The sequence below is a fragment of the Chelonoidis abingdonii genome, chromosome 14 (genome assembly GCF_003597395.2).
Source record: "Chelonoidis abingdonii isolate Lonesome George chromosome 14, CheloAbing_2.0, whole genome shotgun sequence".
Lineage (NCBI taxonomy): Eukaryota > Metazoa > Chordata > Testudines > Testudinidae > Chelonoidis > Chelonoidis abingdonii.
The window spans coordinates 37,446,290-37,473,433 of record NC_133782.1 but is presented as its reverse complement, the minus strand read 5'-3'; the positions used below and the strand labels follow the sequence as shown (position 1 = coordinate 37,473,433).

Genomic DNA, 27,144 nt, shown 5'->3' with positions numbered 1-27,144 from the left:
ACTGACCAATCACCTCTGTGAGAAGAGAGAAGAGCGTCAACTCCCGACTTACCACTGTGACGAGAGGCTTGGACTGTGCGACAACACCAAACCGCCTTCCCTTACTCTTACCATCTTCCGTCCCTCACTTCTATGATCTCTGGATCCTCCATCATCCTGACCACACGATTCATCATTCCATCTCTCTGTCTCATCCTCTTCCATTCATTCATCTCTAGATGCATCACTCATTTGCCATTCTCATTCCCCCTCATTCATTCAATGCCACAACCATCCATCCATCCTATCTTCTAGACCTCCCCTGATTCATCATGTGCTGCACGTTCATTTCTAGATACTGTCATCATCTTCATCAATCCTCCCTTATACACTCTATCCATCTATCGGCTGCCTCATTCCATTGATCTAGGACTCCATTCATTCACATGACCACAAACCACCATGATTCATCTCATCTTCTCCCTAGACACCTCCATCATCCATCCATCCAGCTCCCTTCTCATCCATCCATCTGTATACATCCGCCTCCAGCCACACTCACTCTCATTCATCCATGGCCACGACATCTGTTCATCTCAATCCATTCCTAGGACACGTTCTCTTCATCACTCATCATCCCATTGGACACAACACCCTCAATCCATCAGTGCATTCTTGCACTCCTCATTCAACCTTCCCTAGTGCAAACCGCCATCATCATCCTAGGTACTCACATCAATCCATGACCCGAACCATCATTCTCTAGACCATCCCTCCATCCTCCCCACAAGCTCTATCCTGCCTTCCACCCTCCGCATCTGTATGATACCTGTCCATCTATGACCACCAACCACCCAGTTGTATCATCCATCATTCATTCCCTGACTACCACTCATCCCCCTAAGGAACTGAACATAAGAGATGGCCATACTGGACAGATAACATGTTCAGCAGCCCACGTATCATGTCTACGCAAATGTATTCATTAGGTGTCCCAGATGGGAACCTACAGAGGTATGATTCAGTTGATCTCTCTCCTGCCGTCCATGTCCGCCTGTAATACTGAGGCTAGGGACACCTTCCTTACATCCTAGCTAATAGCATTATGGACTTACTCCATGAATTTATCTTTAGTTCTTTTAATACCCTGTTATGGTCCTAGCCTTTCACATCTCCTGAGGCAAGGAAGTTTCACAGGTTTACTGTGCGCTGTTGTTGAAGAGACTTCTTTTATTTGTTTAAGCCTGTTGCCATTATTTATTTGGTGGGCACCTAGTTTCACATATTACGGAATAGTAAACACTTCTCTAGAAACACCCTACATCGCAATCTATTCATGCTCAACCCATTCCATCATCAGTCCTCTCTAGACCACCTCCTTCCGTCCATCATCCCACAACCATCCATTGTCTGCCTCCATGTCCATCTCTTAGACACATCCATCCATCCTCTCTAGATACTCATCGATTTCCATCCTTCCCTCCATCACTCCTAGATGCACCCCTGCATCATCCACCACGCTGCCTGCTGTGTGAATGAAGGTGCAGAGACTCCAGCTCTCATTTCACTTCATCCCATGGGCCGTAGGCCTACACCTTGGCCTGAAGCTTGGCTGCCTGTTTGAATTTCTCTGTGCCTTAGTGTCTCTGCCTGTGAAAGGTATGGCTGTGGAGCTCTGAGGTTTCCGAGATGCGGGATGCTGCCATGGTGGAGGCGCTCCCTGAGACCGGGTGTGGATTTCACTTGTGAGCTCTAGACCCTGTCCGTGTACAAACACCAGGAGTCACTTTGGGTGGACTCGCCGCACCTCTGGGGCATTGTTATCCCGGGCTCTCTTGCCAGGTGCAGCCCTGTAGTTGCTTCGCTGAGGAGAGGTGGGGGATTTGTGACCTGTCCTTTTATCACGAGCCAGTCGTATTTTAAGGATGAGATCTTCAGTCTCTCTGATTATACAGATGCTTGCTTCCTGAGCATAGTTGCCCCCTACTGAGCCCCTTCCTAGGGATGTTTGGAGACCAGGTGTATGGATCTGAGTGGTTCATGTTTGTCTCTGTCTGTGTTCTGTGTATCTCTGTGTGTATTACCGACAGCCCAGGTGGGAGCGTCTGGGTCATGCCATGTTTACAGGTGTGGTCCTCTGCATGGACTGAGCTCTGTCTCTCGCCACCCCCCTCTCTTTACTCTGTGTGCCTGCTCCGCGTAACAGCCCTACACTGCCGCTGCAGGCTACCCTTTATCCAGGTGTGCGCTCTGTGCTCGCCACTGTGAGGTTTGATTCCTGACTCGTCCTTCCGCTTTGGGGCTGATACCACATGGAGGCGGAGGGAACGGTGTGTGGAGTGGGGCTGGGGTTAGGAGACAGGCCATGTGCAGGGTCATAGGGCTCTCATCATCTGTTCCACCCCACTGCTGGCCCCATGTCACCAGAGCTGTGGCTTTAGTGTGAGTCCCTGCTTGTGTTTGCTCCAGATAACAGCCTATAATGCTGCTGCTTTGTGAGGGGACTTGGCCAGAGAGCTGATGCCTCTGTGGGTGTGTTTTGCTGCTATGTTGTCCTATCTCCCCCTCCACGCTGCTGTGCGGGTAAGAGGTGAGGAGACCCTTAGCCTTTCTGCCGCGAGAGTTTGTATGGGGGCCAGGGTTTTTTATTCCTTCTCCCCATGGACTGTGTTGAATCCCATGGGGCCATTCTGATCCTCTCTGGGGTGAAGAGAGGTTGTAGGGTAACTGCTAGGATCATGGTCGGTGCCCGTGGGTATGCATGGGTTATAGCCTAGAGTAGGATCGATCTCAATGGGATGCCGCAATTGGTTGGCATTTCACCGTCACTACCCCAGCATCCCCCACTCCCATCCAGCCTATATCTTTTAACTCCTCCATATCTTCTCCTCCATATGATCATATACCCATCCATTTCTCCTACCTCCCATCATCCATTCTGCCGAGCATCATCCTAATCATCCATTTCATTCATCTCATCCCATATCTTCATCCTACTTGCACCCTCCACTTATCTATTCATCCCTTTTATTTTCAATCCCCAACTCCTATCACCTCTGTCGCATACACAGCTTTCAGTCGTCCATTCCATCCATTGCTACATTCCCCATCACTCATCCTCATCTATCTATCACTGTAAGCTCCATGCTTGTACTCAGCATCCATCCGTTGGTCCGATCCCATCCATTCTCATTTTTCTTCACTTGGTACGATCCATTACCATTGCACCTGCTCATCCATTCTTATACATCATCTGTCCCCACCCATCCCAACCTCTAGCAGTCCACTATTTGCTAGTCCATTCTATGGCATCCATTTATCACCTTCATCTCAGAATGGGACCACAACCTTCACATAGATTTATCCATCCATTACTCCACTTATCTTGGGCACCGCTCCTGGCAACCATCCAACCATCTTCTGCAGTGCAGCGAGTCTAGGTGGGACTGGGTGGGCTCTCGACGCTGGGTTCTGTTTTCTGCTTGGTATGGTAAGTCCTTGGGCAGGAGTCCCTTCCTCTGGTGACTTGCTTTCTTCTGCCCTCTTTCTCTTCTATGTGGTTGAGTCCTATTGACAACCGGTATCCATCTCCCATGGTGTCTGTGCATACCAGCCCGACGGGCCTATTGAGCTGGGCGCGTGGAGGTGTACTTTAATCCAATAATCATCTCTCTCTCATCTTCTCTTCTCCTTCTCTCTGTTGATACTTCTTGGTCTATGAGTCTCCCTCTGAAGCATGTATTGTATCTGTTCTGACCAATCTCTCTGATCTGTGTATGAAGATTAGATATTGTGGATCTTCCACGAGCTGGGCTTGGCTTATGGGCTGTGTGTATGTATGTCATGTAACTGTGTCCATCTACCCGCCTCTTCTCACTGCTTTTTGTGTGTGTCTTATGTATCCACAGCTATATCCCGGATCCTTCTTCATGCTCTATCTATGTATTCCCCCCCTCCTCATGGTATATATGTACCACCCTTACAGCATCTGATGGTGTCCAGCCCTGCGTGTTTGGGTGTGAAGCATATATAGGCATCTCAGTTTTCTCCCAGCTGCATGACCTGGGACCTCATCCACCTTGAACTGACCCGCGATTCTCACCCAGTCACACCACAAGAAGGAGACTGGGGGATATGTAGTCAGGACTATTCATTTATTCACTTGTTGTCATGGGGCCACAGAGATTAGTTTACAGGAAGCCTGTACTGCACGTGCTAGGCAGTGGGGGCTGGGAAGGAGCCTTCGTTCATTTACCGGAGCTTTGCTGACGCTGCGTTGGGTAATTTCATCTGGCATGGGCTCGTGAGATGACCATGCAGGTGTAGACGTCCCCGCTGTTCCGTGGCCTTGCTGAACTTTCAGCTTGCTGTAAGAGGGAAGAAGTTTGGCGTCACCGGCTCATCCTTGATGGTTGGATGGTGATAATTCCAAGCTCTCATCGGTTGTGCGTTCCTTCATCCAGCTGCACAGAGAGTCCTCGGGGATGAAGCCCTTGCACCAGGCAGGTTGAGGTCACGGATTCTTCAGAGTGCTCAGCTTCCTCGTTGTGGGGGCGCAGGGGTAGGAAGATGGCCGGCGCCAGAGCGTAGCCTTGGGTGTGGGGCAGGACACAGATGCAGCCATGCACATCACTCAGCTTGGTGGACCACGCAGGTAGACGTATGGGGTGTGTGTGTTGGGGGGTAGGAACATACCCTCTCTCACTCCGGATGGAGGGGCTGTGTGGACTGGGCGCTAGGTAGTCCTGGAGCAGGCTGGGGGATAAGGATAGATTCCATCTCACGATGGGGATGCAAAGGATCTCCCAGGGTGGGATCCCAGGTTTGTCTGGGTCTTCCTTTAAGGAGATCCTCTCCTGCTTGCGGGATGGGCTTAGGGGGTCTTTTTTTTACCCCTTAGGGACCTGCTCTCTCCTTACCTGGCTTTCGTGGAGATCGATTTTATGTGGGCTCGAGGGGCAGCTCTGGTGCTCACTTTGAGGTGAGGTCTTCCGGTCTCCCAGTCCACGTGTGAAGATGGGCATGGAGCTGGAGCAGTTGAAGGTTGCCGTTGAATTGCTCAGACGGATCAGGGGTCAGCGGACAATGGACCCGGCTTCTCCTGGGACCAGACACCTGGAGGCCGGCTAGTCGTAGGAGGTTGACATCCAGGCAGGTGAGCATGGGTTCTGAGGCCCAATACAGGGGCAGCAGGGACGGGGGGCACCAGGAAGACTTGGGATGTCACTGGGAGATTGTTGTTTCTTCTGGGATGGGAGAGCCCAGTCAGTGCTAGGCACTGGTCTCCCCTGGCCGCCCATCTCGGTCTCCTCCCACTCCTCTGCCGCCCCTTGAGCCCAGCCCGGTTGTCCCCTCCCCTTCTAGGTAAGCCTGGGCCCACTTGCAGCGTCATCCTCTGCACGTTGCGGGCTAATCGGTCTGCTTTCGTGGTGGCCGTGCCCGGGTGGGCACCTTGGCAGGTGAGTCTGCCCTCCAGGTGCCAACGTCTTGGGAGGACGCTGCATTGATTGCTGGTGATGGTGTGGTGATGGTGCGGCCGTCTGGCGTCCCTCTTGGCCAAGGGGCGGTGTCCCCTTGACAGCAGACCCGGGTCTCGCGTTCCACCAGCCATTCTCACTCAAAGGCTCATGAGTTAGAAGCCGGAAGATGGCGAAGCAGCTGGGCATGGCACCTGCTTTGGTGTGCGGTAGAGTGCGGGACGTGCACCTCGGGGGCGTTGGGGTTCGCGGGGATGGGCTCTGAGACCGAAGGGTTGTGGTGTTGTTGTTGTTACAGACCCGTCCTGAGCTTGTCGTCCACCCTCACTCCTCTGTGCACGGTTTGCCCCCTGCTTGAGCCCCCCCAGCTCTCTGGCCGGTGCCCCTGCTGAGCCCTCGCGCTCCTGCAGCAACAGCGCCCCCTGCTGAGCCCCTCAGGGTCCCTGCACGCACACGCGCCTCTGAGTCCCCCGGCTCCCTGCAGCACGGCGCCCCCTGCTGATCCACTCTCCCGTCCCTGGCAGCACCAGCGCCTGCTGAGCCCTCCCTGAGCTCCCTTGCGACAAGCGCCCATGCTTGCGCACCGCTCCTGACAGCACAGCGCCCCTGCCTGAGCCCTCAGCTCCCTAGCCAGACACGCGACCCCCTCGCTGCATAGATCCATGCCCCCTGCAGCCCAGGCAGTTTTCATCTCTTCTGCCCCTTGTCTCTGCATTCGCCAGCTCTCACTTCTCTTTGCCGGGTGTTCTCTTTTCTCCCTTCCCCCTATACTCGGAATGACCAATCCAACACCCCAACCCAGTCTAAACCTGGCGCACCCTTACACCTACTCAACTCTCATACGTAGATGGTGTCTGATCTCCTAAGTAACCAACCCGTCCCACCACCAGGCAACTACCCTCGCTCACCGAGCATAGACAGAGAACTTCAATCTCTCATCCCTGCATCTAGTTTCACAGAAAGCAGAGACCTGCGAGACCCCGAGCCCTCCATCTCCTCTCCTGCCCGGGTTGCAACTAGCACATCCATATCTATGAGAGATCCATTTGGAGATAGCTGGAGCTCGAGAGGCTGCGTGCATGTCGGTGCAGCTATAGTGTGTTAGCTCCAACTAAAAGTGGCGAGGACGAGTGCGCTGGCTGAATATAACTGAAAAGAAGCGAGGTAGAGCCGCTAGAAAGGCTTCTGCGCAGAATAGGATAGAGTAAACTCACGCAACTGAGGAGCACGACGATTAGACGAGCTCCAATGATACCAAGAGTGAACCGGCTCGGGAAGTAGCTTTGCCAGGCAGCCAAAGTGACTGGGAGGTGGTGACTTCGCCGGTTGCAGGAGGTTCAGGGGGAAGACAGACGGGCCGTGGCAACTAGCTGCAAAGGAGAGAGAGTGAGGTCTGAGACACAGCCCCCCTGGCCCCTGCCCTGCTCCGTACGCATCAGGCCCTAGCTTGGCACTGGGGCCAGCACTCAATGCCGGGGGGAGCGTCCCCTAGCGAGCCCCCACCGATGCTCCATTCACACAGCACGTTTTGGGATGGACTGTTGACAGTTGCAAAGTCTTACTAATGTCTGTGTGTAAAGTGGGTGCCTGAGATAGGTGCGCCCCCATCTTCCAGGTAGTGTCACAGTTTGAGCAGGATCAGGGCGCCCAGTTCACTTGTGCTAAAAGACCCTGTGTGTGATTGGGGGCCCCCATATACCAGGTAGCTGGCGAGACACAATGACGGGACAGTCCTACCCTACAGACTCTTCAGGCCACTAGGACAGATAAAGGAAGATCCGAAAGGGAAACTGAGGCAACGCGAGCAAAGGAAGGGCCTAAAGGTCACCAAAAGCAGGTTCAGTTGACGCCAGGTACGAGAACCAAGAGCAATTTAGGTGCTGAAGTGCCGAGTGGCCAGAGAATTCCCTTAGGACGACTACCGCATCATGCACGTAGAAAATAACCAAGATCTCTTAGACCAAGGAACTGAACATGGAGGGACACTTCTGAGCTCTCTGGAACTTCGATCATGCCAACTAACGTTTGGTTTCAGGTCTTCCAGCTGCGACTTGCAGCATTGTTAATTTCTAGAATCTTTACCATTATATTGAATACTTAAATGTATACACTTACTTACGAACTCCCTAGGCTCACCTTGCTACCATCCTCCAAGCCATAGTGGCCAGTTTTGCACATCTGTATCTCAAAACCCTCCGGTTAGAGTCACGTGAGGAACACTCACCTGAAACCCGGTAGGAGGTACTGGGACCTGTACAATGGAGATGGTATATGGCCCTTAGGGTTACGAAAGTTGGGCGTAGATATAATTATAAAAGGGGAGAGGAATTAAGGGTTCAGTGCGTTAAGGGTTAGGTGGTGAGGTTAAGGGTATTAGAGTTGCTGTGGAGTAGAAAGTTAAGGTGAAGTTTTATGTGTTTGGTGTCGTCTTTATGATAGTTAGTGATTGGATTATTATATAGCAATTTGCAGCCATTCAGCACTTTCCTCTTTTCCAGCCCCAGGCAGCCGAGCTCACATCTAGCTGTGCTGGGAATCCCCCCGCCCGGCTCTCAGCATGGAGCATGAGTGCAGAGCTGGCGGAGGGAGGCAGCGCCGGCTCAGGGAGACGCGTTCCTGCACTGGGTGAGTTCAGGGGGTTACCTCTGACAAGGACATGCCAAAGGGGAAATTTGTGCCTCAGTTTAGAAAGCTTTTTGCTGGAGATAATTAAACTCCTTAGAAACAATTCAGCTGCTTCTCCAACCTCTAATTGCAGCCCCCCAAGTCTGCTAATGGCCCTCAGTCCTGAGCCCCATCATCCTGCTAGCCCAGCCCTGGTTCCCCCCTCCCTCTTCTGGTGCCCCCTATTACTGACCTGGAACCCCCTGCAACCCAGCTCTGTGCTCCTCCCCACAAGCCCTGCCAGTGCCCCTCACTCCCGGCCCGCAGCCCCTGCTAGCCCAGCCCTATTCTTCCCCCAACCCTTCTGGGGCCCCTCGCTCCCGACCCACAGCCCCCTGTTAGCCCAGCCCTGGGGTCCTTCCCCAGATCCTCTCTCCTGACCCACAGACTCCTGCTATCCGAGCACTATTTCCCCAGCCTTCCCTGTGCCCCTCACTCCTGACCCACAGCCTCTGCTAGCTCAGCCCTGCCGGTGCCCCTCACTCCTGACCCGCAGCCCCTGCTGGCCCAGCGCAGCCCCCGCCCCAGCCCTGCCAGTGCCCCTCATCCCAACCCGCAGCTAGGGGCAGCTCTAGGTATTTTGCTGCCCCAATCACGGCAAGCAGGCTGCCTTTGCCGGCTTGCCTGTGGGAGGTCCACTGAAGCCGTGGGAGCAGCGGACCCTCTGCAGGCAAGCCATCGAAGACAGCCTGCCTGCCGCCCTCACGGCAACTGGCAAAGCGCCCCCCGTGGCTTGCCGCCCCAGGCACGTGCTTGGCGTGCTAGTGCCTGGAGCCGCCCCAGCCCATAGCCCCTGGTAGCCCAGCCCTGCCCCCTACCCAGCCTTGCTGGTGCCCCTCACTCCTAACCTGCAGCCCCCTGCTAGCCCAGCCCTGTCTCTCCCCAAGCTCTGCCGGTGCTCCTCACTCCCAACCCGCAGCCCCTGCTAGCCCAGCCCTGGCCCTGCAGCTCTGCCGGTGCCCCTCACTTCTGACCCGCAGCCCCCTGCTAGCCCAGCCCTGTCTACCCGGCCGTGCCTGTTCTCCGCACTCCTGACCTGCAACCCTCTGCTAGCCCAGTCCCGGGCTCCACCAACAGATCTGTTGGTGCCCCTCACTCCTGACCCGCAGCCCCCTGCTAGCCCAGCCCTGGGATCCCCCCAGCTCAGATGTCTCGATTTTATAGGGACAGTCCTGATTTTGGGGGCTTTTTCTTATATTACCCCCACTCTCTGTCCCAATTTTTCACACTTGCTATCTGATCATCCTCACTCCCCACCTGCAGCACCTGCCAGCCCAGCCCTGGGCTCACTCCCTGCAGTTCTCTCAAAGCTGTTATCCCAGCTAATAGCTGGGCTGTGAGATAAGCACCTCTGTACCCCCGTCTCTGCCTGGGGGGTGCACAGCCTGGCCTGTTACCCGTCCTGGCCTGGGCAGCATATCCAGCCTGTGCAGGGGAGCCATGAGCTGCACCCTGCCCTGGTATTGGGTCCACACAGGGGACGTACCCCACTGTCCTTCATAGGTCAGAACAGAGCACAACTCTCCTGGCTTCCATGCCCCCTGTTCTAACTACTGGACCCCACTCCCCTTACAGAGAAAGAACTCAAGAGTCCTGGCTCCCAGCCACTGGCTCTAATGACTAGACCCCACTCCCTTCCCAGAGCTGGGGAGGGAACCCAGGTGTCTTGCTCCTCTCTCTAGCACACGCTCTACGCCATTTATCTCTGATGAGGTTAAAACACCCTCTGCACTCATGTCACAAGCCAATAGCAGCCACTTTCCTGGGATGGACTCACCAAATCACTGGCCATGTTGGGTCATAGCCTGGCGCTGTAGACCGGGGAGTTCTGTCCGGGAGTCCAGCTCTGCTCTGTGTCTGTCGTGGAGCTCTTCTGAGGTATCTTTGCCTGTCAGACATCCCCTGTCCTCCCCCCCCGATGGAAGTCAGGATAATTATAGATTGAGAACAAGAGATGATGCCCTCTGGGGAGCTTTCATTGTTACAGCTGGTGGGAAGGTGTGAAAACTGGACAGGTGGGCGAGCACAGGGGGCTAAGACAGGGTGAAAAAATAACATTGGTGTGACTTTCACTTGTGTAAACTTCCCCTTTCAACCCGTGTTGTTTGTTGGTCAGTTTCCCCCAGAGATCGGTCATGAGGGCTGCAAAGCTCAGATAAGATTGAGGCCTCCTGGGGGGTCTTTTTGAGAACCTGCCATGCTGGAGGGTGAAGAAGGAGACTTTATGGCTGTCCTGGAACTGGGGATAGAACCCAGGAGTCCTGACTGCTGCCCAGCCCAGATGGATAGTGGGTGTGTATGGCATAGAGAGATGTCCTGTACGTAGTTGCACACAAGTATGGTTTGAAAGCTCTGTTTGCACAGAAGGGCAGGGACCGGAGGAGAAAGGGTGCGTGTTGGGTTATCTCATCCATCCGTGACTCATGGAGGGCTCTTCCCTAGCTTTAACTAATGGTCTTGTGATCAAATAGAGGAAGGGACTCGGGGAACTGGCTTCAACTCCAAGATCTCCCACGGACTCGCTCTGTCACCTTGGGGAAGCCACGTCACCTCTCCATGCCTCAGTTTCTCCATCTGTTCAATGAGGGTAATGATGCTCACTTCACACTGGAGAGCTGAGATGGGCTGGACTCAGGTTGTGAGGCGCTTGGGGAATATTTGTGCCTTGCAAAGGACCAGAGTCTCCTCTCAGCATCACTCACACAAAGCAGAGCTATTCCAGCGCAGTTGCTCCAGGTTTACACTGGAACGGCCGAGGTCAGAATCCCATTTCTCGTGGTTTTCACCCATCGCTAGGACACCACTGCACAATGGGAATTTAAAGGCAGAGAAGGTCTGTGACGGGCCCAAGGTCCCACAGCAGCTGGGAACAGAACATGAGTCCTCTTCCCCCAATTTGATGGTTTCTCTTATATTCTCTTTATTTTTTCAGCGACCCCCACACCCCCCTCCGTCTTCCCCCTGGTTCCCTGCTGCACCAAGACTGGCAATGCTCCCCCGGACACAAGCTTGGCCTGCCTCGTAACTGGCTATTTCCCATCACCAGTGGAGATCAAGTGGAATTCGGGCAAAGTGACCCAGGGGGTCACAACTTTCCCAGAGGTGACGATGAGCAACGGGCGCTTCACCCAGAGCAGCCTGCTGATCATCCCTGCCAGGTCCCGGCAGGGCAACACCAACCAGTGTGATGTGACACATCAAGGGACAGCAACGATCCTGCTGAAGAAGTTCCCTCAGGAGGGTAAGACACGCGGCAGGGGAGGGCGGGACAGCCAGGCTGAGCTTTTCAAAGCACCTAGAGAGTCTGGGAGCCAGTGAATCTTAATCCACATCCTGTAGGAGCATTTGGAAAAACGTCAGCCTGAAAGTCTGGGGAAAGTGGGGCCCAGTGTTGAAACACACTGAGCCCTGGTGCTTTGTCCCTGCAGATCTCCTGCCCCCAGCGCCCCCTCCATGGACCCCTGAACGAGGGAAACCTTAGGGTGAAAGGCGCCCGGGGCAGAGACCTGCGTTCCACTAAGGGGGGATTTTTCAGCCCCAGCTAAAGGATTTAGGCACCTGGTTCCCATGGGAACTTGGCATGCGAATCCCTTAGGCACCTTGGGAAATCTCAGACCCGCAGCCGGGCTGAAATGGCACCTAAGCCGCATGCTGGCCCCTCTGTACAGGGGAAATCTTCGGCTCACTGCCTTTCACCCTCACTCTCACCCAACCCAACCCAACTGCCTCCCAGTGCGGGAGGCAGAACAAAGCCCATTCGCCGCGTCAGTCCAAAGCCTCAAAGCAAAACCAGTGCAACTCAGAGCCCAGGGTCCTGGCCACCAGGACCCCCCAGGGTTCAGCCGGCTGCATGGGGAGCACCCCCCCTTTGCCACTAGGCCACCTCCCCTGCATGGCTCCTAGGCCTCCTGCCTGTCCACATCTAGAGATTCCCCTCAGGCGCTTTCCTCAGCACTGAGCCAGAAGCTTCCCTGATACAGACAGCAGCAAGCAGCCCCATGGGACTGCAATTCCCAGCAACCACTGGCCTTAAAGGGGGTATCCCCCCTTACGAGCTAGCACTGGTTACACCTTTGTCATGGAGCTGGGTGTGTTCCTTGCACTCCGGCTGTTCTGGGGCATCTTTTGAAATGGATACAAGCCCAGAGCCGCAAACCTAGGCATTCTGGGGTCAGAACGTCAACGGGTGTAAATCGACCGATCTCCTCTGAAGTCAGTGGCACTGAGCCGACTTACATCAGCTGAGGATTTGACCCTTTATCCGTAGTCAGACACAGTCAGTCCTCTCCCAGGTTTTCTTCTGCTGCCATGTCATGCTGTACAGCGCCATGGTCCCCCTTAAATAGGGGACATTAATTGAGGGAAACATGTTCAAATTATCAAACACAGCTCACGTTCCAGCTTTGTCCCAGCTGTTTACCAGGGAGAACACCCTCCATGCAGCACATGCAGGAAGAATGCCTGGAGGCTTTTAATATTTGCCTAGATGATTTAAGGGCCCAGTTCCCATTTGTTTTAATCCCTTACATGGCTGTGAAAAATCTCAGCCCTGGAGGCTGATTAAAGTACTCAGTGTAAACGTCCCACAACAAGGTGGGGGTTGCTAGTGCTGGGAGGACTGTAGAGTTATTCCTCTCTCTGGAAGGGGGCTGGGGATCTACAGAGAGTGACACTGTTGTCCCCTCTCTCTGCTCTCAGTGTGTGGTTCGACAGCACCACCCCAGGTTCACCTCCTGGTGCCCACCTGCGAGGAGAGCTCCACAGAGAGCCAGCTGGAGCTGGTTTGCCTCCTCCTGAGCTTCAAACCTGGCAATGCCAATGTGAAATGGCTGGTGAATGGAAAGGAGAGCAGCCCCCCCACCCCGGCCTTTTCCTCTGCAATGGGCACAGACGGCTTCTATGTGGGGCAGAGCCGCATGAAGGTCACCAAGCAGAGCTAGGAGAAGGGGGACGTCTACACCTGCCAACTGACCCACCCAGCAGTGGGAGCAGAGCTCTCCATGCACAACACCAGCAAGTGCTTGGGTGAGGGGCTGGGCCTGTGCATGGCGGGGAGGTGGGGCGGAGAGTTACCGAGAAACCAGCCCTGCCAAAGGGTAGGTGAGATTTCACCTAGACCCCAGTGTGACGGGAGACATAGGACTGCCATAGAGAAACTGGTGCTGTAGGTGGATGGGAAGAGAAAGAGATACCATGGCTGGCTGGGTGGGAGGGACACTAGGAGAGTTCTGCTGGAGGTGGAGGGATAGATTAGATTTCAATCGTCTTTTTCCGCCTTTCCACGTTATTTGAACTGGTCAATGACGTCTCTTTGCATTTCTCAGCCTGCCTCAGAAGCTCACTTGACCCAACCATCTACTTAACCAAACCCTCCTATGAAGACGTCATCATAAATTCTGGTCATGTTACCTGTCTGGTTCTGGGTTATGACTCAGCAGCCAGCAGAATCACATGGAAAGTGGATGGGCAAGTCAGCTCTGCGGCGAAGACAGAACCCCCCAAGAAGAACAGCAATGGGACCACCAGCCTGGTCAGTCCTCACCCTATGTCTCTGGTACAATGGGGACAAGGCACCCAATTTACCTGCAAAGTGACCACACCCTGTTCTGGAGAACTAACCCAGGACATAACCGTGAGCAATACAGGTGAGGAGCCTTGGCATCTCAAAGGGAAAGGCAAACTCCAGTCACTGTGAATTGGGATTGGAGGGTGAAACTCACCCCGCACATGTCCTAGGCAGCCTTTATGTCCCAGTTAACCCTCCAAGTAGGACTTTAGCGGAGCCTAGGCCCTCAGCACAGGGGTGTGTTGCAGGTGGAATTAGTATTTCCCCTGTGAATCTCTCATTCTCAATTCTCATTAATTTCCACTTGCACAGTTTTCCCAGGATTCCCTTCCTGATCATTAAATTCCAGCTCCTCCAAGAATTTCAGTCCCTCGGTTCCCTGGAAAACGGGGATGTGGCCTGCTAGGGGCTCTGATCTGACGTGCGTCTGTACCTCTTACCTCTGGAGATCAGGCTGGTGCTTGTCACTCACCATCTGGCCTTTCAGGGCTATTTCCGGTGAGACTCTCTCAGAGTGTCCAGTGGTGTTAGGTGCCCAAATCCCGTTGAAATTCCCAAGGTGTCCAAGTCCTTAAGGCAGCCTTTGAAAATCTCAGCTGTGTAGAATTTTGCTGGGAGTGTTTGAAGGAGGGAAGAGGCTCCATCGGAGTGAGAAAATGGGTTGGTGACTGTAGCGGGGTGGTCACTCGGTCCAGCCCGGGAAGTGTTAAAGTGGCCCTGGGAGAGGGCTGAGGCTGTGGATCAAAGCCTGGGCTGGTTGGGGAAGGTAGGAACAGGTGGGGCCATGTCCCAGTCAGGCCCAGCTTGTCCCTATAAGAGGCTGTGAGCCAGAAGCCCAGTCAGACTCTCTCTCTAGCCTTTGCGAGGGAGGGGCCTGGCTGCTGGGGAGTGAACCTGAGGTACAGCAGGGCTGGGGGAAGGCCAGAAGAACTGGAGAGCTCTGGCCTGGAACCCCCGCAGGCTGCGGCCTAGTATAAGTCCGAACAGGTATTGGGTTGCAGGGGGCAGCCAAAGGGCAGAGGAAGGCAGCAGGCCCAAACTCTCCTTGCCAGCGTTGAGTGACTGACACTGCCGTCTGCCCCAGGGCATGGGGGCTACTTGGTGACTGGCAGTAGCCTACGACTGAGGCGAGGTGGGGATGGGGGTGGGGTTCCCTGGGAAGGGGAAACCCTGAGACTGGGGGGTTACTGCCAGGGGCCAGCACCCAGATAAAGGGGCACCAGAGTCCAGGGAGGGACACGGGGCCAAGCGGCAGCGGGACACTGATCTTCAGAGGGTGCTCCAGAGGCTGGAGAGCTAATTCTGAGGTGACCAGCAGGAGGCGCTGCAGGGGCGAGTCCCGCACCTTTACAGAGACCCAATGTGATGATGCTGCTGCATGGTGGAGATCTGGGGAGAAGAGGAGATAGTGTGGTTCAATCGGGGGGGTGAGGGTTCAGGTTTGCAGGACTAGCTCAAAGAACCATGTCCCTCTGTGTTACTGTAAAACCAAGCTGAGGATAACGATCGTGATGATGGTCTAGAAGGAGATGAAGATGCTGAAGGAGAAAAGGAGGAAGAATGTCAGAAAGCTGAAGGAGATGATGACGAGGATGGTAACGAAGGTTTTGCTCTGAAGAAGATGAAGATAAAGAGGAAGGAAGTGATTATGAAGACAAGGGAGGTGAAGAAGATGAATATGATGATGTTGATGAAGACAAGAATGCAGATGACGATGTTAAGTTGTTGCCATTTAAGGCTGAGGATCTGGAATGTCACTGTTCATTCTGTGGGGAAGGCTTGGGAGTTCAGTTGAGTTCTTGGGTGAAGGTCCAGGCTCTTAGAGTTTCAAGGGAGATGATGCTCAGTGGTTGGGTTTTTATTTTGCCTGGCTAGAAGCCTAAAAATTCATGCAAACAAAGGAGAGAAACCCCTCAGCTCCATTGCCCCACCGTGGGGCTTGGGCATCCATGTGAATCTGGAATCCCAGCTCCAGCAGGATCCACTTTACAAAGTTATATCATGAGCCAGACCATGCATATCCTTCAGAGAACATTCAATAGAGGCCGTTGTCCCTGGGTGCCAGGGATCCAAACAGTCTGGGCTTCCCGGCTGAGATTTCTAAAGAGATTCAAGCTCTCCCCTCCTCCATCGGTTTGTAGAGGGAGTTGGGGAACTCATGCCCTGAGGGATCTTGGCAGATGATGGGTGTGGAATAGAAAGGGCCCGTCTGCCTGTGCAGGGAGTAGGGGTTGGGGAACACAAGTTCCGTCCTGAGCTGTGGGTGTCGTGTGGGGTCTAGTAGTTAGAGCAGGAATGTCTGGGTGCCAGGCATGATCATGGGCAGGTCATTTGTCCTCTGTGTCCCAGCTGCCATCTCTGGGAAATGGGGATAACCACGCTGAGCTCAGGCGGGTCATTGAGCTCATGAATTTGTCTCTGGAAGGACCATGAGTTGAGTAACTATGGCAGGTCTGTCCCTGGCCATTTTTTCCACAACGGGGCTTTCTCCCAACAAAACCAGAGACCTTCAGATTTGCTCCTGGGACCCAGATACCCAAATATCCATAATGGGACCCAGGAATCCCAATCCCTCGGTTGGCTGGAAAAACCTCAGCCACTGTTCCTGCTGCTCCATAAGATGAGGGTCCCGCCCTTTCCACCAGGGAACCCAGTGTCCTATTTACAAGTCCAATGATGCTCAGCCCCTTTCCCAAATAGCCCCTGGGCTCTGCACCCCTGAGAGAGAGGCACTCAGTTACCAGCTGGTGCCTGTTGAAATATTTGCTCAGCCCAGCCCTGAATGCCTCCTCCTGTCCCCACCAGGTGTCAGCAACAGTAATCAACACCCTCTGGAGGTGTCTCTCCTCCCCCCTTCCCTGAAGGACCTCTACATAGTGCAGAACACCACCATCAGTTCTTTGGTGAGTGGCATGGAGACCCCCGGCAGCCTGGAGGTCTCCTGGAACCGGGGTAGCGGGGGCCCATTGGCCGTGGTCTCCAGGGATCCAGTGCTGCAGGAAGATGGTACCTACAGCGTAACCAGCATCCTGCAGGTGTGCGTGGAGGAGTGGCAGGCGGGGGAGAAGTTCACCTGCACCGTGAAGCACCAAGACTTCCCTTCGGCCATTGTCAAGACTATCCGCAAGATTCACGGTAAGAACTCAGCTTTTCCCCTGTAGGGGGCGCCAGCTCCAATCGGGCCACAGGCTGAGGGAGTGGCTGGCACAGGGTGTGGGGAATGGGACGTGGGACCTTCTATCTCTAGGAGGCCCCAGCTCTGAGCTGGTTTCAGGTGTTTGGGAGTGGGAGTCACAGATTTGTGGGTGGGATGAAATGTGCAAATTGATCAGACAGAAGGGAATGGAGAGTCAGGACTCCTGGGTTCTTTTCTGTCTCTAGGAGGGGAGTGGGATGTAGTGGTTAGAACAGGGAGATTGGAGGCTGTGACACCTGGGTTCTAGCCCCTTTTCATGGAAGGGATTTGAATCTAGTAGGTTAGTGTGGCCTGAACTCCTGGATTCTGTCCATGGGTCTGGGAGGGGCGTGGGGGGGGGGTCTAGTGGGATATTGGAGGGCAATGAAGGTGGGGAATGGTAGCCAGGACTCCTGGGTCCCAATCCTTAGCATTAATCCCTCGCTGTTTCTCACGGCAGTGGTCTCCCTCCGGGCCCATTCTGTCTACATCTCCCCTCCTCACGCTGAGGAATTGGCTCTCCGGGAATCAGCCACCATCACCTGCCTGGCCTCCGGGTTCCAGCCCAGAGACATCTTGGTGACATGGACCCAGCAGGACCGGTCCGTGCCCCTGGAAGCCTACACCAATGTCGGCCCCGTGCGGGAGGCTGGGAAGGAGGAGCGCTACTTCATCTACAGCAAGCTCAGTGTCTTGGCGTCCGAATGGGAGCGGGGGGACACCTACGCCTGCGTGGTGGGGCATGAGGGTCTTCCCATGACCTTCATCCACCAGAGTGTGGACAAAGCCTCCGCTAAACCCACCGCCGTCAATGTCTCTGTGATCTTGTCCTACACCGACATCACTTGCTACTGAGGATCAGAGCCCCGTGGGCTCCTCACAGCGTATCTGAGGTGGCCACGGAGCCTTGTGGGGTCTGGGATTCCTCTGAGCCTGTGGGTAAAGCTGTGGGAGCTCTGGTGTACAGAGCCTGGCTGTGTGGGGAATATGCCCAAATAAAATGCACCATGCTAGAGCTTGTGATGAAGGGTGTGTCTTCTGGCTGAGACTGTCCGTGCGTCTTATCTACCAACCCACGCTTCCTCCCACAATATCTAGATGTATCCATCCACCCTTCTTTCTTTCACTGTTTCGCTCTAGCCATCCTCCTTTCCTCATGGATTGTCTACATCTATTCATCCTTCCACAGGATCCATCCATCCATCCATCCAACCCTCTGCAGTACCTGTTTCTGATTCCACCATATCCATCCATTCATGCATGGAAAATCAGGCAATGTCGTCTCTGCATCCATCCATCCTCTGCAGTGTCATGTTTCTACTTGCCCATCCATCTGCAGAGAGTTGCTATCCATCCATTGTTATTGATGATATTTCAGCTCCTAGATGTCCTGACTGAAGTTAGGGTCCCATTGGATGAGCACTACATGAACAGATGTAGAGCAAACGTCCTGGAACCAAGCAGAGAGAGGCTGGAAGGGGATATTTTGGCACAAAGGGATTAAAATTGGGACGCTATAAAGGAGTGAGACACCCAACTCCCACTATAATTGTGAGTTTATTTCACTAGCACCTCATTTCCTCAGAGTCCTTTAAAGACCCCAGCCTAAGTGGCTTGTCTCTGGTCACACTGCAGGTCAGTGGTAGAGGTGGGAATAGAGCCCTGATTTCCCATCTCCAAGACTTGTTTCTTAACCATTGCATCTGTCTAGCAATGTAGCCCTAGCCAGTCTGGCATCAGGACTCCTTGAACGTGCGTCCTCACCTGACCACATTAGGTGAGAGGCAGAGCCCCCAGGAATCTGGTGTTATGTCTGCCGGGAGCTAGGTGGCAGGTGAGACTGAGTTAGGAGCCTCCATTCCCACCAGCTCTATCCCTGGATGTATGAACATGGGGTGGGGTGCAGGAAGGGCCGGCTCCAGGCCCCAGCGAGCTGTTGTGGAAAAGACCAGCACCCAATTGATTTTTAATCAGATGGCCTGAGGCACCTTTATTGATATATCACAGTACAAGTGTGCACATAGGGAGAGACAGCGTGTTCCCCTAGCAAGGGTTAAGCTGCTCTGCATGTTACAGATTTCACTGAGCTTATAAAGATTAAAACCGCAAAATGTCACACATTAATACAGCCTTATTTGGTAATTACATTGCTAACACTGCAAAACATAACAGATACTTTTCCCTATATGGCATAAATATTGCAATTCAGCAAGCTACTTTTGTACATTTTCCTGTTGATATTCTTTTGACAGTCATGTGGGATTGACTGTTCTGTTACCTCTACCTGCGGTTACCTTGAGCAAGCAAATGGTTGCCATACTATAATTACCCAGAGATGAAATGGCACCCCGGGGGCCCTTCGTCCCTAGGCCAGTTCCCTATCCTAGACAATATGTCTTTTGTGGCCTTATAACAGATAAACAAGTTTTGAGGAAGTTACAGTAGTTCGGACACGGGCCCAATATTAGTTAACGGTCTTTTGCAAAAACTCCTGGCCAGATAAGGGAATTTTTAGAAGGGGGATTTTACTTTTAGAAGGGGATTTTACTTTTCCCTATCAGCGCCAAGCGCATGCTTGGGGAGGCCTGCCACGGGGGCAGGCTCTGCCGGTTGCCGGGAGGGCGGCACGTAGCTCTGGTGGACCTCCCGCAGGCGTGCCTGTGGAGGGTCTGCTGGTCCCGCGGCTCCGGTGGAGCATCTGCAGGCATGCTTGTGCCAGGTCCACCAGAGCCGTGGGATCAGCGAACCCTCTTCAGGAACGCCCGCGGCAGGTCCACCGGAGCTGTGGGACCGGCGAGCAGCGGAGCGCTCCCCGCAGCGTGCCGCCGTGCTTGGGGCAGTGAAATGGCTAGAGCCGGCCCTGGGTGCAGGGGAAGTGATTTCACCTCTGTGTACACAGTTAGGGAGACTGATACTGGAACAGCCTTCAGTTCTGGAGGCAACATGCAGTGACAGTCACAAAAGGTAACAATGGTAGGAATCATTAGGAAAGGGGGAGACAATAAAATAGTGAATCTTATAATGCCACCATATAAATCCATGGTATGTCCACAGCTTGAATACAGAACAATTGGTGTGGAGAAAGTAAATAAGGAAGTGTTATTTTCCCCTTCACAAAACACAAGAACCAGGGGTCACCCACTGAAATTCAATGGCAGTTGGTTTAAAACAAACGCAAGGAAGTATTTCTTCCCACAACAGAGTCAACCCGTGGAACTAGTGGTCAGAGGATGTTGTGATGGCCAGAAATACAGTTGGGTTCAAAGAAGAATTAGCAAGTTCATGGAGGATAAGTCTATCAAAGGTTATTAGCCAAGATGGTCATGGATGCAGCCCTAAGCTCTTGTTGTCCCTAAGGCTCTGCCTGACATAGGCTAGTTCTGTCCGACAGCAGATGGATGACTCAATAATTGCCCTGATCTGGTTATTCCCTCTGATATCTCTGGCATCAGCCACTGTTGGAAGACAGGGTCCTGGGGTAGCTGGACCATTGGTCCCATGCACTGTGGCCATTCTCTTGTCTAATATTCAAAAGAAGGTTGAAAAATTGGAGGAGGTGCAAAAGAGAGCTAGAAAAATGTTTAGAGGGCTGGGGAAAATGGCTTCCAGTGAGAGACAGGAGGAGACGAATTGGCTGAAAGAGACATTCAGGAGATGGCTTCATGGATATGTATAAGTACCTCCATGGGGAGAAAGTAGCAGGCAGTAAAGGTCTGTAAGTTGGTATAGAAAGGCTTAAGAGGAGCCAATGGCTGGGCAGATACAAATGTGGAATAAAGCAGTGCGGGGTGGATCAGGCTTGTGCTGACACTGCAGATTCAGTCTGCCGGACTGTCCTGGCCTCACCACAATGCGGCCCAATTGCAAGAGTCTAAGCGGCAGCCCTTGGGTTCTGGGCTGTGTGGCCTAATGGGCTGAGAGAATACGGCCACCCATGAGCACAGAGCGGTGTTGCCTAGTGCCCAGGGTCAATATATCAGCCCTCAAGTGCAGGATTTTGTTTCCTAGGAATTAGAATGAATACAGCAGCCCTTGAGTGCAGGGGAGCGTGGCCTGGCAGCCAGAGTGAATAGAGAGGCCCTCAAATGCAGGAGAGTGTAGTGTAATGGCCAAACCCAGGGGCCATCACCAGAGGGGGTGATGTCCAGCGTAGGGGGATAGGGGCCCACCCAATTCCACCGGGTCCTGACCCAGGGCCCTAGCAGTGGTGGAGTGGTCCACCACTGAGTCAGTGGGGAGTCATAGAAGCATAGACTCAAAGGTCTGGAAGGGACCTCGAGAGCTCATCTAGTCCAGTCCCCGCACTCCTGGCAGGACTAAACATTATCTAGCCCATCCCTGACAAATGTTTGTCTAATGTGCTCTTAAAAACCCCCAATGACGGAGATTCCACAACCTCCCTAGGCAATTTATTCCAGTGCTTAAGCACCCTGACAGGAAGCTTTTTCTAATGTCCAGCCTACACCTCCCTTTCTGCAATTGAAGCCCATTGCTTCTTGTCCTATCCTCAGAGGTTAAGGAGAACAATTTTTCTCCCTTCTCCTTGTAACAGCCTGTAATGTTCTTGAAAACGGTTATCATGTCCCCTCTCAGCCTTCTCTTTTCCAGACTAAACAAACCCAGTTTTTAATCTTCCCTCAGAGGTCATGTTTTCTAGACCTTTAATCATTTTTGTTGCTCTTCTATGGCCTTTCTCCAGTTTGTCCACATCTTTCCTGAAATGTGGTGCCCAGAACTGGACACAAGACTCCAGTTGAGGCCTAATCAGTGCGGAGCAGAGCGGAAGAATGACTTCTCGTGTCTTGTTTACAACTGTCCTGCTAAAACGTCTCAGAATGATGTTTGCTTTTTTTTTGCAACAGTGTTACACTGCTGACTCATGCTCAGCTTGTGATCCACTATGACCCCCAGATCCCTTTCTGCAGTGCTCCTTCCTAGACAGTTATTGCCCATTTTGTATGTGTGCAACTGATTGTTCCTTCCTAAGTGGAGTATTTAGCATTTTTCCTTGTTGAATTTCATCCTATTTACTTTAGACCATTTCTCCAGTTTGTCCACATCATTCTGAATTTTATTCCTATCCTCCAAAGCACTTTCAACCCCTCCCAGCTTGGAATTGTCTACAAACTTTATAAGTGTGCTCTCTATACCATTATCTAAACCATTGATGAAGATATTGAACAGAACCAGACCCAGAACGCGTCCCTGTGGGACCCAACTCATTATGCCCTTCCAGCATTACTGTAAACCACTAATAACTACTCTCTGGGAATGGTTGTCCAGCCAGTTATGCACCCACCTTATAGTAGCTCCATCTATTTTGCATTTCCCTAGTTTGTGTATGAGAAGGTCATGCAAGACAGTATCAAAAGCCTTACTAAAGTTAAGATATACCACATCTACCACTTCCTCCCTGTCCACAAGGCTTGTTACTTTGTTAAAGAAAGTTGTCAGTTTAGTTTGACATGATTTGTTCTTGACAAGTCCATGCTGTTACTTATCACCTTATTTTCTTCTACATGTTTGCAGATTATTTGTTCTATTATCTTTCCAGGTACAGAAGTTAAGCTGATTGGTGTGTTATTCCTTGGGTTGTCTTTATTTCTGTTTTTATAGATGGGCACTATATTTGCTCTTTTCCAGTCTTCTGGAAACTCTCTCATCGTCCATGACTTTTCAACGATAATCGCTAATGGCTCAGATATCTCCTCAGTCAGCTCCTTGAATATTCTAGGATTCATTTCATCAGGCCCTGATGACTTGAAGCCAACTAACATCTAAATCATTTAAAACTTGTTCTTTCCCTATTTTAGCCTCTGATCCTCCCTCATTTTCACTGGCATTCACTATGTTAGACTCCAATCACAACCCACCTTGTTGGTGAAAACTGAATCACAGAGGTCATTAAGCACCTCTGCCATTCCTGCATATTCTGTTACTGTTTTCCTCCCCTCATTGCAACACTGGAACAGGCTGACCTTACACGGGTGGGAGATACCACTCCCTCCCCTTCCATGGGTCACTTCCAACTGGGATTCCTGAAGCTGCAGTCCATATCACATTGGGGTATCCGAGCTTCTCGGCGCTGGTAATTTCCTGGGACTCTGACTCCAGCTGGTCAGCTGTAGGCAACAGGTCTCTGGTCTGTGTCTCGAGATCTCCCCATTCCACAGGCAAGGGCTGTAATGGCTCCGGGGCTGGAGCCTTGACCAAGCGTCCTTCCTCCTTGGCAGTCTGTGCAGATTGAGCTGGGCTGCTCTTCTTTATATCAGCACAGCATTTGGAGCATGCTTAGCATGGTCTGACGGGCAGGACTTCCTCAACCCATAGGGTGGGATTAACCCTTTCCTGGCTAGTGCGGGTATGCGCACCCCGTCACAGGCACGAAATCTGGAAGGGAACCACTGGGACTAACTTCCAGTGGAAGTGGTGGAGTCTCCATCTCAAGATTTGAACATCCAGCCTGGGGTCCATTCTGGAAGATATGCTCCCAAAAAAGACAAGTCACTGGGCTCCATAGAGGGGAAGCTGGGTTAGAGTCTCTGGTTTGTGATATAGAGGAGGTCAGGCTCACTGCTGTCATGGTCCCTTCTTGCCTTAAGATATACAAAAAAGGTTGTGACTAAAAGAAGGGTGAAAATTGCACTCGTTATCCTGTGAGGACAGGGCAAGAAGCAATGGGCTTAGACTGGAGCCAGGGCAGTTTAGTTTGGACACTGGAAATAACTTCCTAACTGTCAGGCTGGGTAAATACTGGCACAAATTGACCAGGGAGGTTGTGGAGCCTCCGTTGTTGGAGGTTTTTAGGAACAGGTTAGAGAAACATCTGTCAGGGATGGACGAGTTATTACTTAGTCCTGCCCCACGGCAGGAGACTGGACTAGGTGACCCCTCGAGGTCTCTCCCTGTGCTACATCTCTGTGATTTTATGGTTGTCAGAAGCTCAAACCAAAGTCAGGAATTAAAGCCCAGGGTTAGGACCAGGTTACCTGGAGATTGGAAAGCCTGGGGCCAGGACAGGAGCTGGTCTGGAGCCAGACAGAAGCAGGGCTGGAGCTGGACGGGAAAATGGCAGGAGCAGGGCTAGATCCAGATGGGAACAAGGCAGGAGCAGGGATGGAGCTGGACGGGAATGAGGCAGGAACAATCCAACACAGCCACTACCCAGGAGCGTAGCTAGTGGGGTGCAGGGGAAACAGCCGCTTCCCCTCAGCACATTTTCCAAGAGCCGCGCCTGAGTTAGGGGTTACCATGGAGCCAGCGGGCAGGGCCCACGCTCCTCTCTGAAGCTTGGCCTGCCAGGCTGGCGCTGAAATCCTGCAGGCAATGGGGGGACAGAGGCTGGTCCATGCGGTGGAGCAGGGCGGCATCGGGCACAGGAGGCGGAAAGCGGCAGCGCTAGCAATTCCCGGATCAGCTCCAGCTCCGCGTGCTGCTGGGGGGCGGTGCCTGCCTTTGCATGGCCTAGCCTGGGCTCTCCAGTCTGCCCACCCGCCGGTGCTGCTGGCCATGGCTGCCTTCAGGGTGTCGCCCTGCGCACGGGCTCTTCTGCAGCAATGTTCGGTCTCCTGGCTGCAGGTGAAGCCCCTCGAGCCGGGCTCCAAGGCTGAGTGGGTGGAGGTAACGTGGGCAGCGGGCTGGCCCACTCTGGCGCTGCGTTTGCAAAGCAGGGGTTGAGGTCATGCCACCCCTTCCCCAGCTTCCCCCTCCAGCAGCCCCCGCATCACCCTGCCAGGCCTGTTCAGCCCTCGGCCCCACCGGGTCCTGCCCTCAGGCAACCTGCCCCTACTGTGCAGGTGCAGGACGGACTGGGGGAGCCGCAGCAAAGCCCTGCCCAGAGCTGGTGCAGGAGACGAGCCTGGCTCTCAGTCCAGGCCCCGGCATCAGCCTGCAGCGGGGAGCGGAGCCACCCCCCGCCGGCTCAGTTCAGCCCAGCCCCGCTCTTAAAGGGACACAGACCCCACTGTGGCTCAGCCCGGCTTGGGGCACCTGGGGGTGTCAGGGTGCACGCAGGGGCACCCGCGTGCCTGCAGGGCTCTGGTAATAGATGGGTCTGGAGGGGGATCAGGTGAATGCGGAGGGGGTGGGTTACATGGGGTATCCAGGAGGATTGGTATGTGGGAGTATCAGGGTGCATGCAGGGGGCTATGGGGCACTGGTGCAGGTGGGGCGCTGCAGGGTTCTGTTTAACATGCCCTGTGCTGAGTTCCCGTCACTAGCATTGCTGGTGCAGGTCTTGGGACGGGGGGCAGCCGCAGCCTCCCAGCATTCGAGCGCCCCAGGCTGCCGTCCAGCGTTCTAGAACCCGCTGGGCTCTGGAACATTCAGCCTCCTGCTCCCCAGCTGGGGGGCCTGGTGAGGGGGTGCTCGGCACCGTAGCAGCGCAGAGCGCAGAGTGGACCCCATGAGGGCGGGGGGGAGGGGCGCGGCACGACAGGAGGAGCCAGCGAAAGGTGGGGCACTGAGTGGCAGGACGAGGAGCCAAGGGGGCCGTGGCCAGAGGAGGAGCAGGGGTGTCTGTGCCTCTTTTTATGTTTGCTTCCCCTGCTCTTAGAACCTGGCTACGCCTCTGCCACTATCACAGGCCTGGTGTGGGCAACTGCTTAACTTCTGCTGGGCTTATGAGCTGGTCGGCTGACCAGCAATCAGAGTGGAGCTGATGAGGCAGTGAGCTACAGGCCAGGTGCGCGCGTCAGGTTACCTGGGATTGTCTCTGCTGCCGGCCCTGATTTCTCACAGTGCCCAATGATCAATCAGAGACAATCAGGAATGATTATTTATTAATAATCAACCACCCATCATCACTAATTAGCGAGTTCCCATCAAGGTTTACTCAGCAGTGATCAGTAAATGAGAATCAAGAGTCTATTATCAATTCCAATCATTTATCACTGAGAAATCAATAACCAGGGATTGGCTATTTCTGGTCAGTACCTAGTGATCTGTAATTAATGCTGAGTAGCCATTAATCTGCAATTAATTATCAAGAATCAACTCTCATGGCTCAGTAATTAATGTTAAACAATGAAGGATCAATAAGCTGCTGGTAATTATCAACTGATCATAATCACTTATCAATAATCAGCAATGAATGATCAATGACCAAAAAGGAATGATCGCTAATTAAGAAGACAGAACAAATATTCAAGGAGCATTGAGCGTCAATCACTAACCACTCAGCCATGATCACTAAGGATCCGTAGTGGGGCCCAGATGCACAAAGGGCCATAGGAGCCTGTGAAGCCGATTCTGTGGCGGGGACATGGTACCGGGACCGGGAACCAGAAGCAGAATCAGCTTAGACAGCCGTGGCTCCCCAGGGAGTTGGTGTGTGGCACCCGCTGGGCAGTGGCCATTCCCTGAGTCGGTTTGACATGGCTGGTGTCTCTGTCTGGAAGTTGAGCTCCAGCTCAGCGCAGAGATCCTGGCAGGACGCAGGGGTGGCTGGGCCAGGTCCATGGCCTGGGCTATGCAGCAGGACAGGCTAGATGGTCCCAGTGGCCCCTTCTGGCCTTGTTCTCCCAGCGTAGGATGCTGCCCGTGAGCCCAACAGCGGGTCCAACGGCACCGGCTGAACCCCTCTGCTTTCTGTGTCCCACAGGTGCGGTAAGTGCCCGGCTCTGGGCTCCTAGGAGGTGGACTGCACTGCTTCATCCTCTTCATTCCCTCCCTCCATCGTCAGCCCTCCCGGGCTCCTGCCCCATCTCTGGACTCCTGGAGGGACCATGTTCCACAGCAACTCAGAGGGCGCCACGACGGCTACTGAAGGGTCTGAGCTCTGCAGAGCCCAGAGCAGGGAGGGCAGAATCCTTCCCCAGACGTCCCCAGGGGGCAGCCCACGCTGGAGCTTGAACTCAGCTCCATTCCCCACCATCCTCCACCCCATCCCATGGCAAGGACTGGATTTCCTTGTGTGTGTGTGTGTAGGTCTGTAGTGTCCTGAGGTCTAGTCAACCTGTACTCAGGTGAAGGAGAAGAGTCTCATTTTCTCCATCATTTAACTTGCAATTTACACAGGAATTTTGTGTTTGATCCAAAATAAAATGAGTTAAAAATTGGTAGCTGCATTTCAGGGTGAGTTTTGGGGGATTTAACTGAGGAGAACGCTAGCCGCTGTATGTCTCAGTCCCCCAGTATCTATCTACACAACTGTCCATTCTCATACATACACATCTTTCTTTCCTAAAGTTCTAGGAAAAAATCACAACCAGTGTGGTCCAGCACTCTCTATGATTTGGGGGGCGTGTCATAAACAGAGAGTTAAGGGTTAATTCCTCTTTTAC

The 27,144-nt window shown here is 53.4% G+C and overlaps 2 gene segments (V, D, J or C); one reads left to right on the top strand and one right to left on the bottom strand.

Moving 5' to 3' along the window:
- Window positions 1–27,144, bottom strand: part of LOC116818425 (immunoglobulin heavy constant gamma 4-like) — a 320,687-nt gene that overhangs the window by 7,141 nt on the left and 286,402 nt on the right.
- LOC142047749 (Ig heavy chain C region-like) lies at window positions 5,626–17,866 on the top strand. The segment is given in 6 exon segments: window positions 5,626–5,665; window positions 11,002–11,361; window positions 12,819–13,145; window positions 13,445–13,765; window positions 16,492–16,821; window positions 17,322–17,866. Coding segments are annotated over 6 exon segments (1,773 nt in total).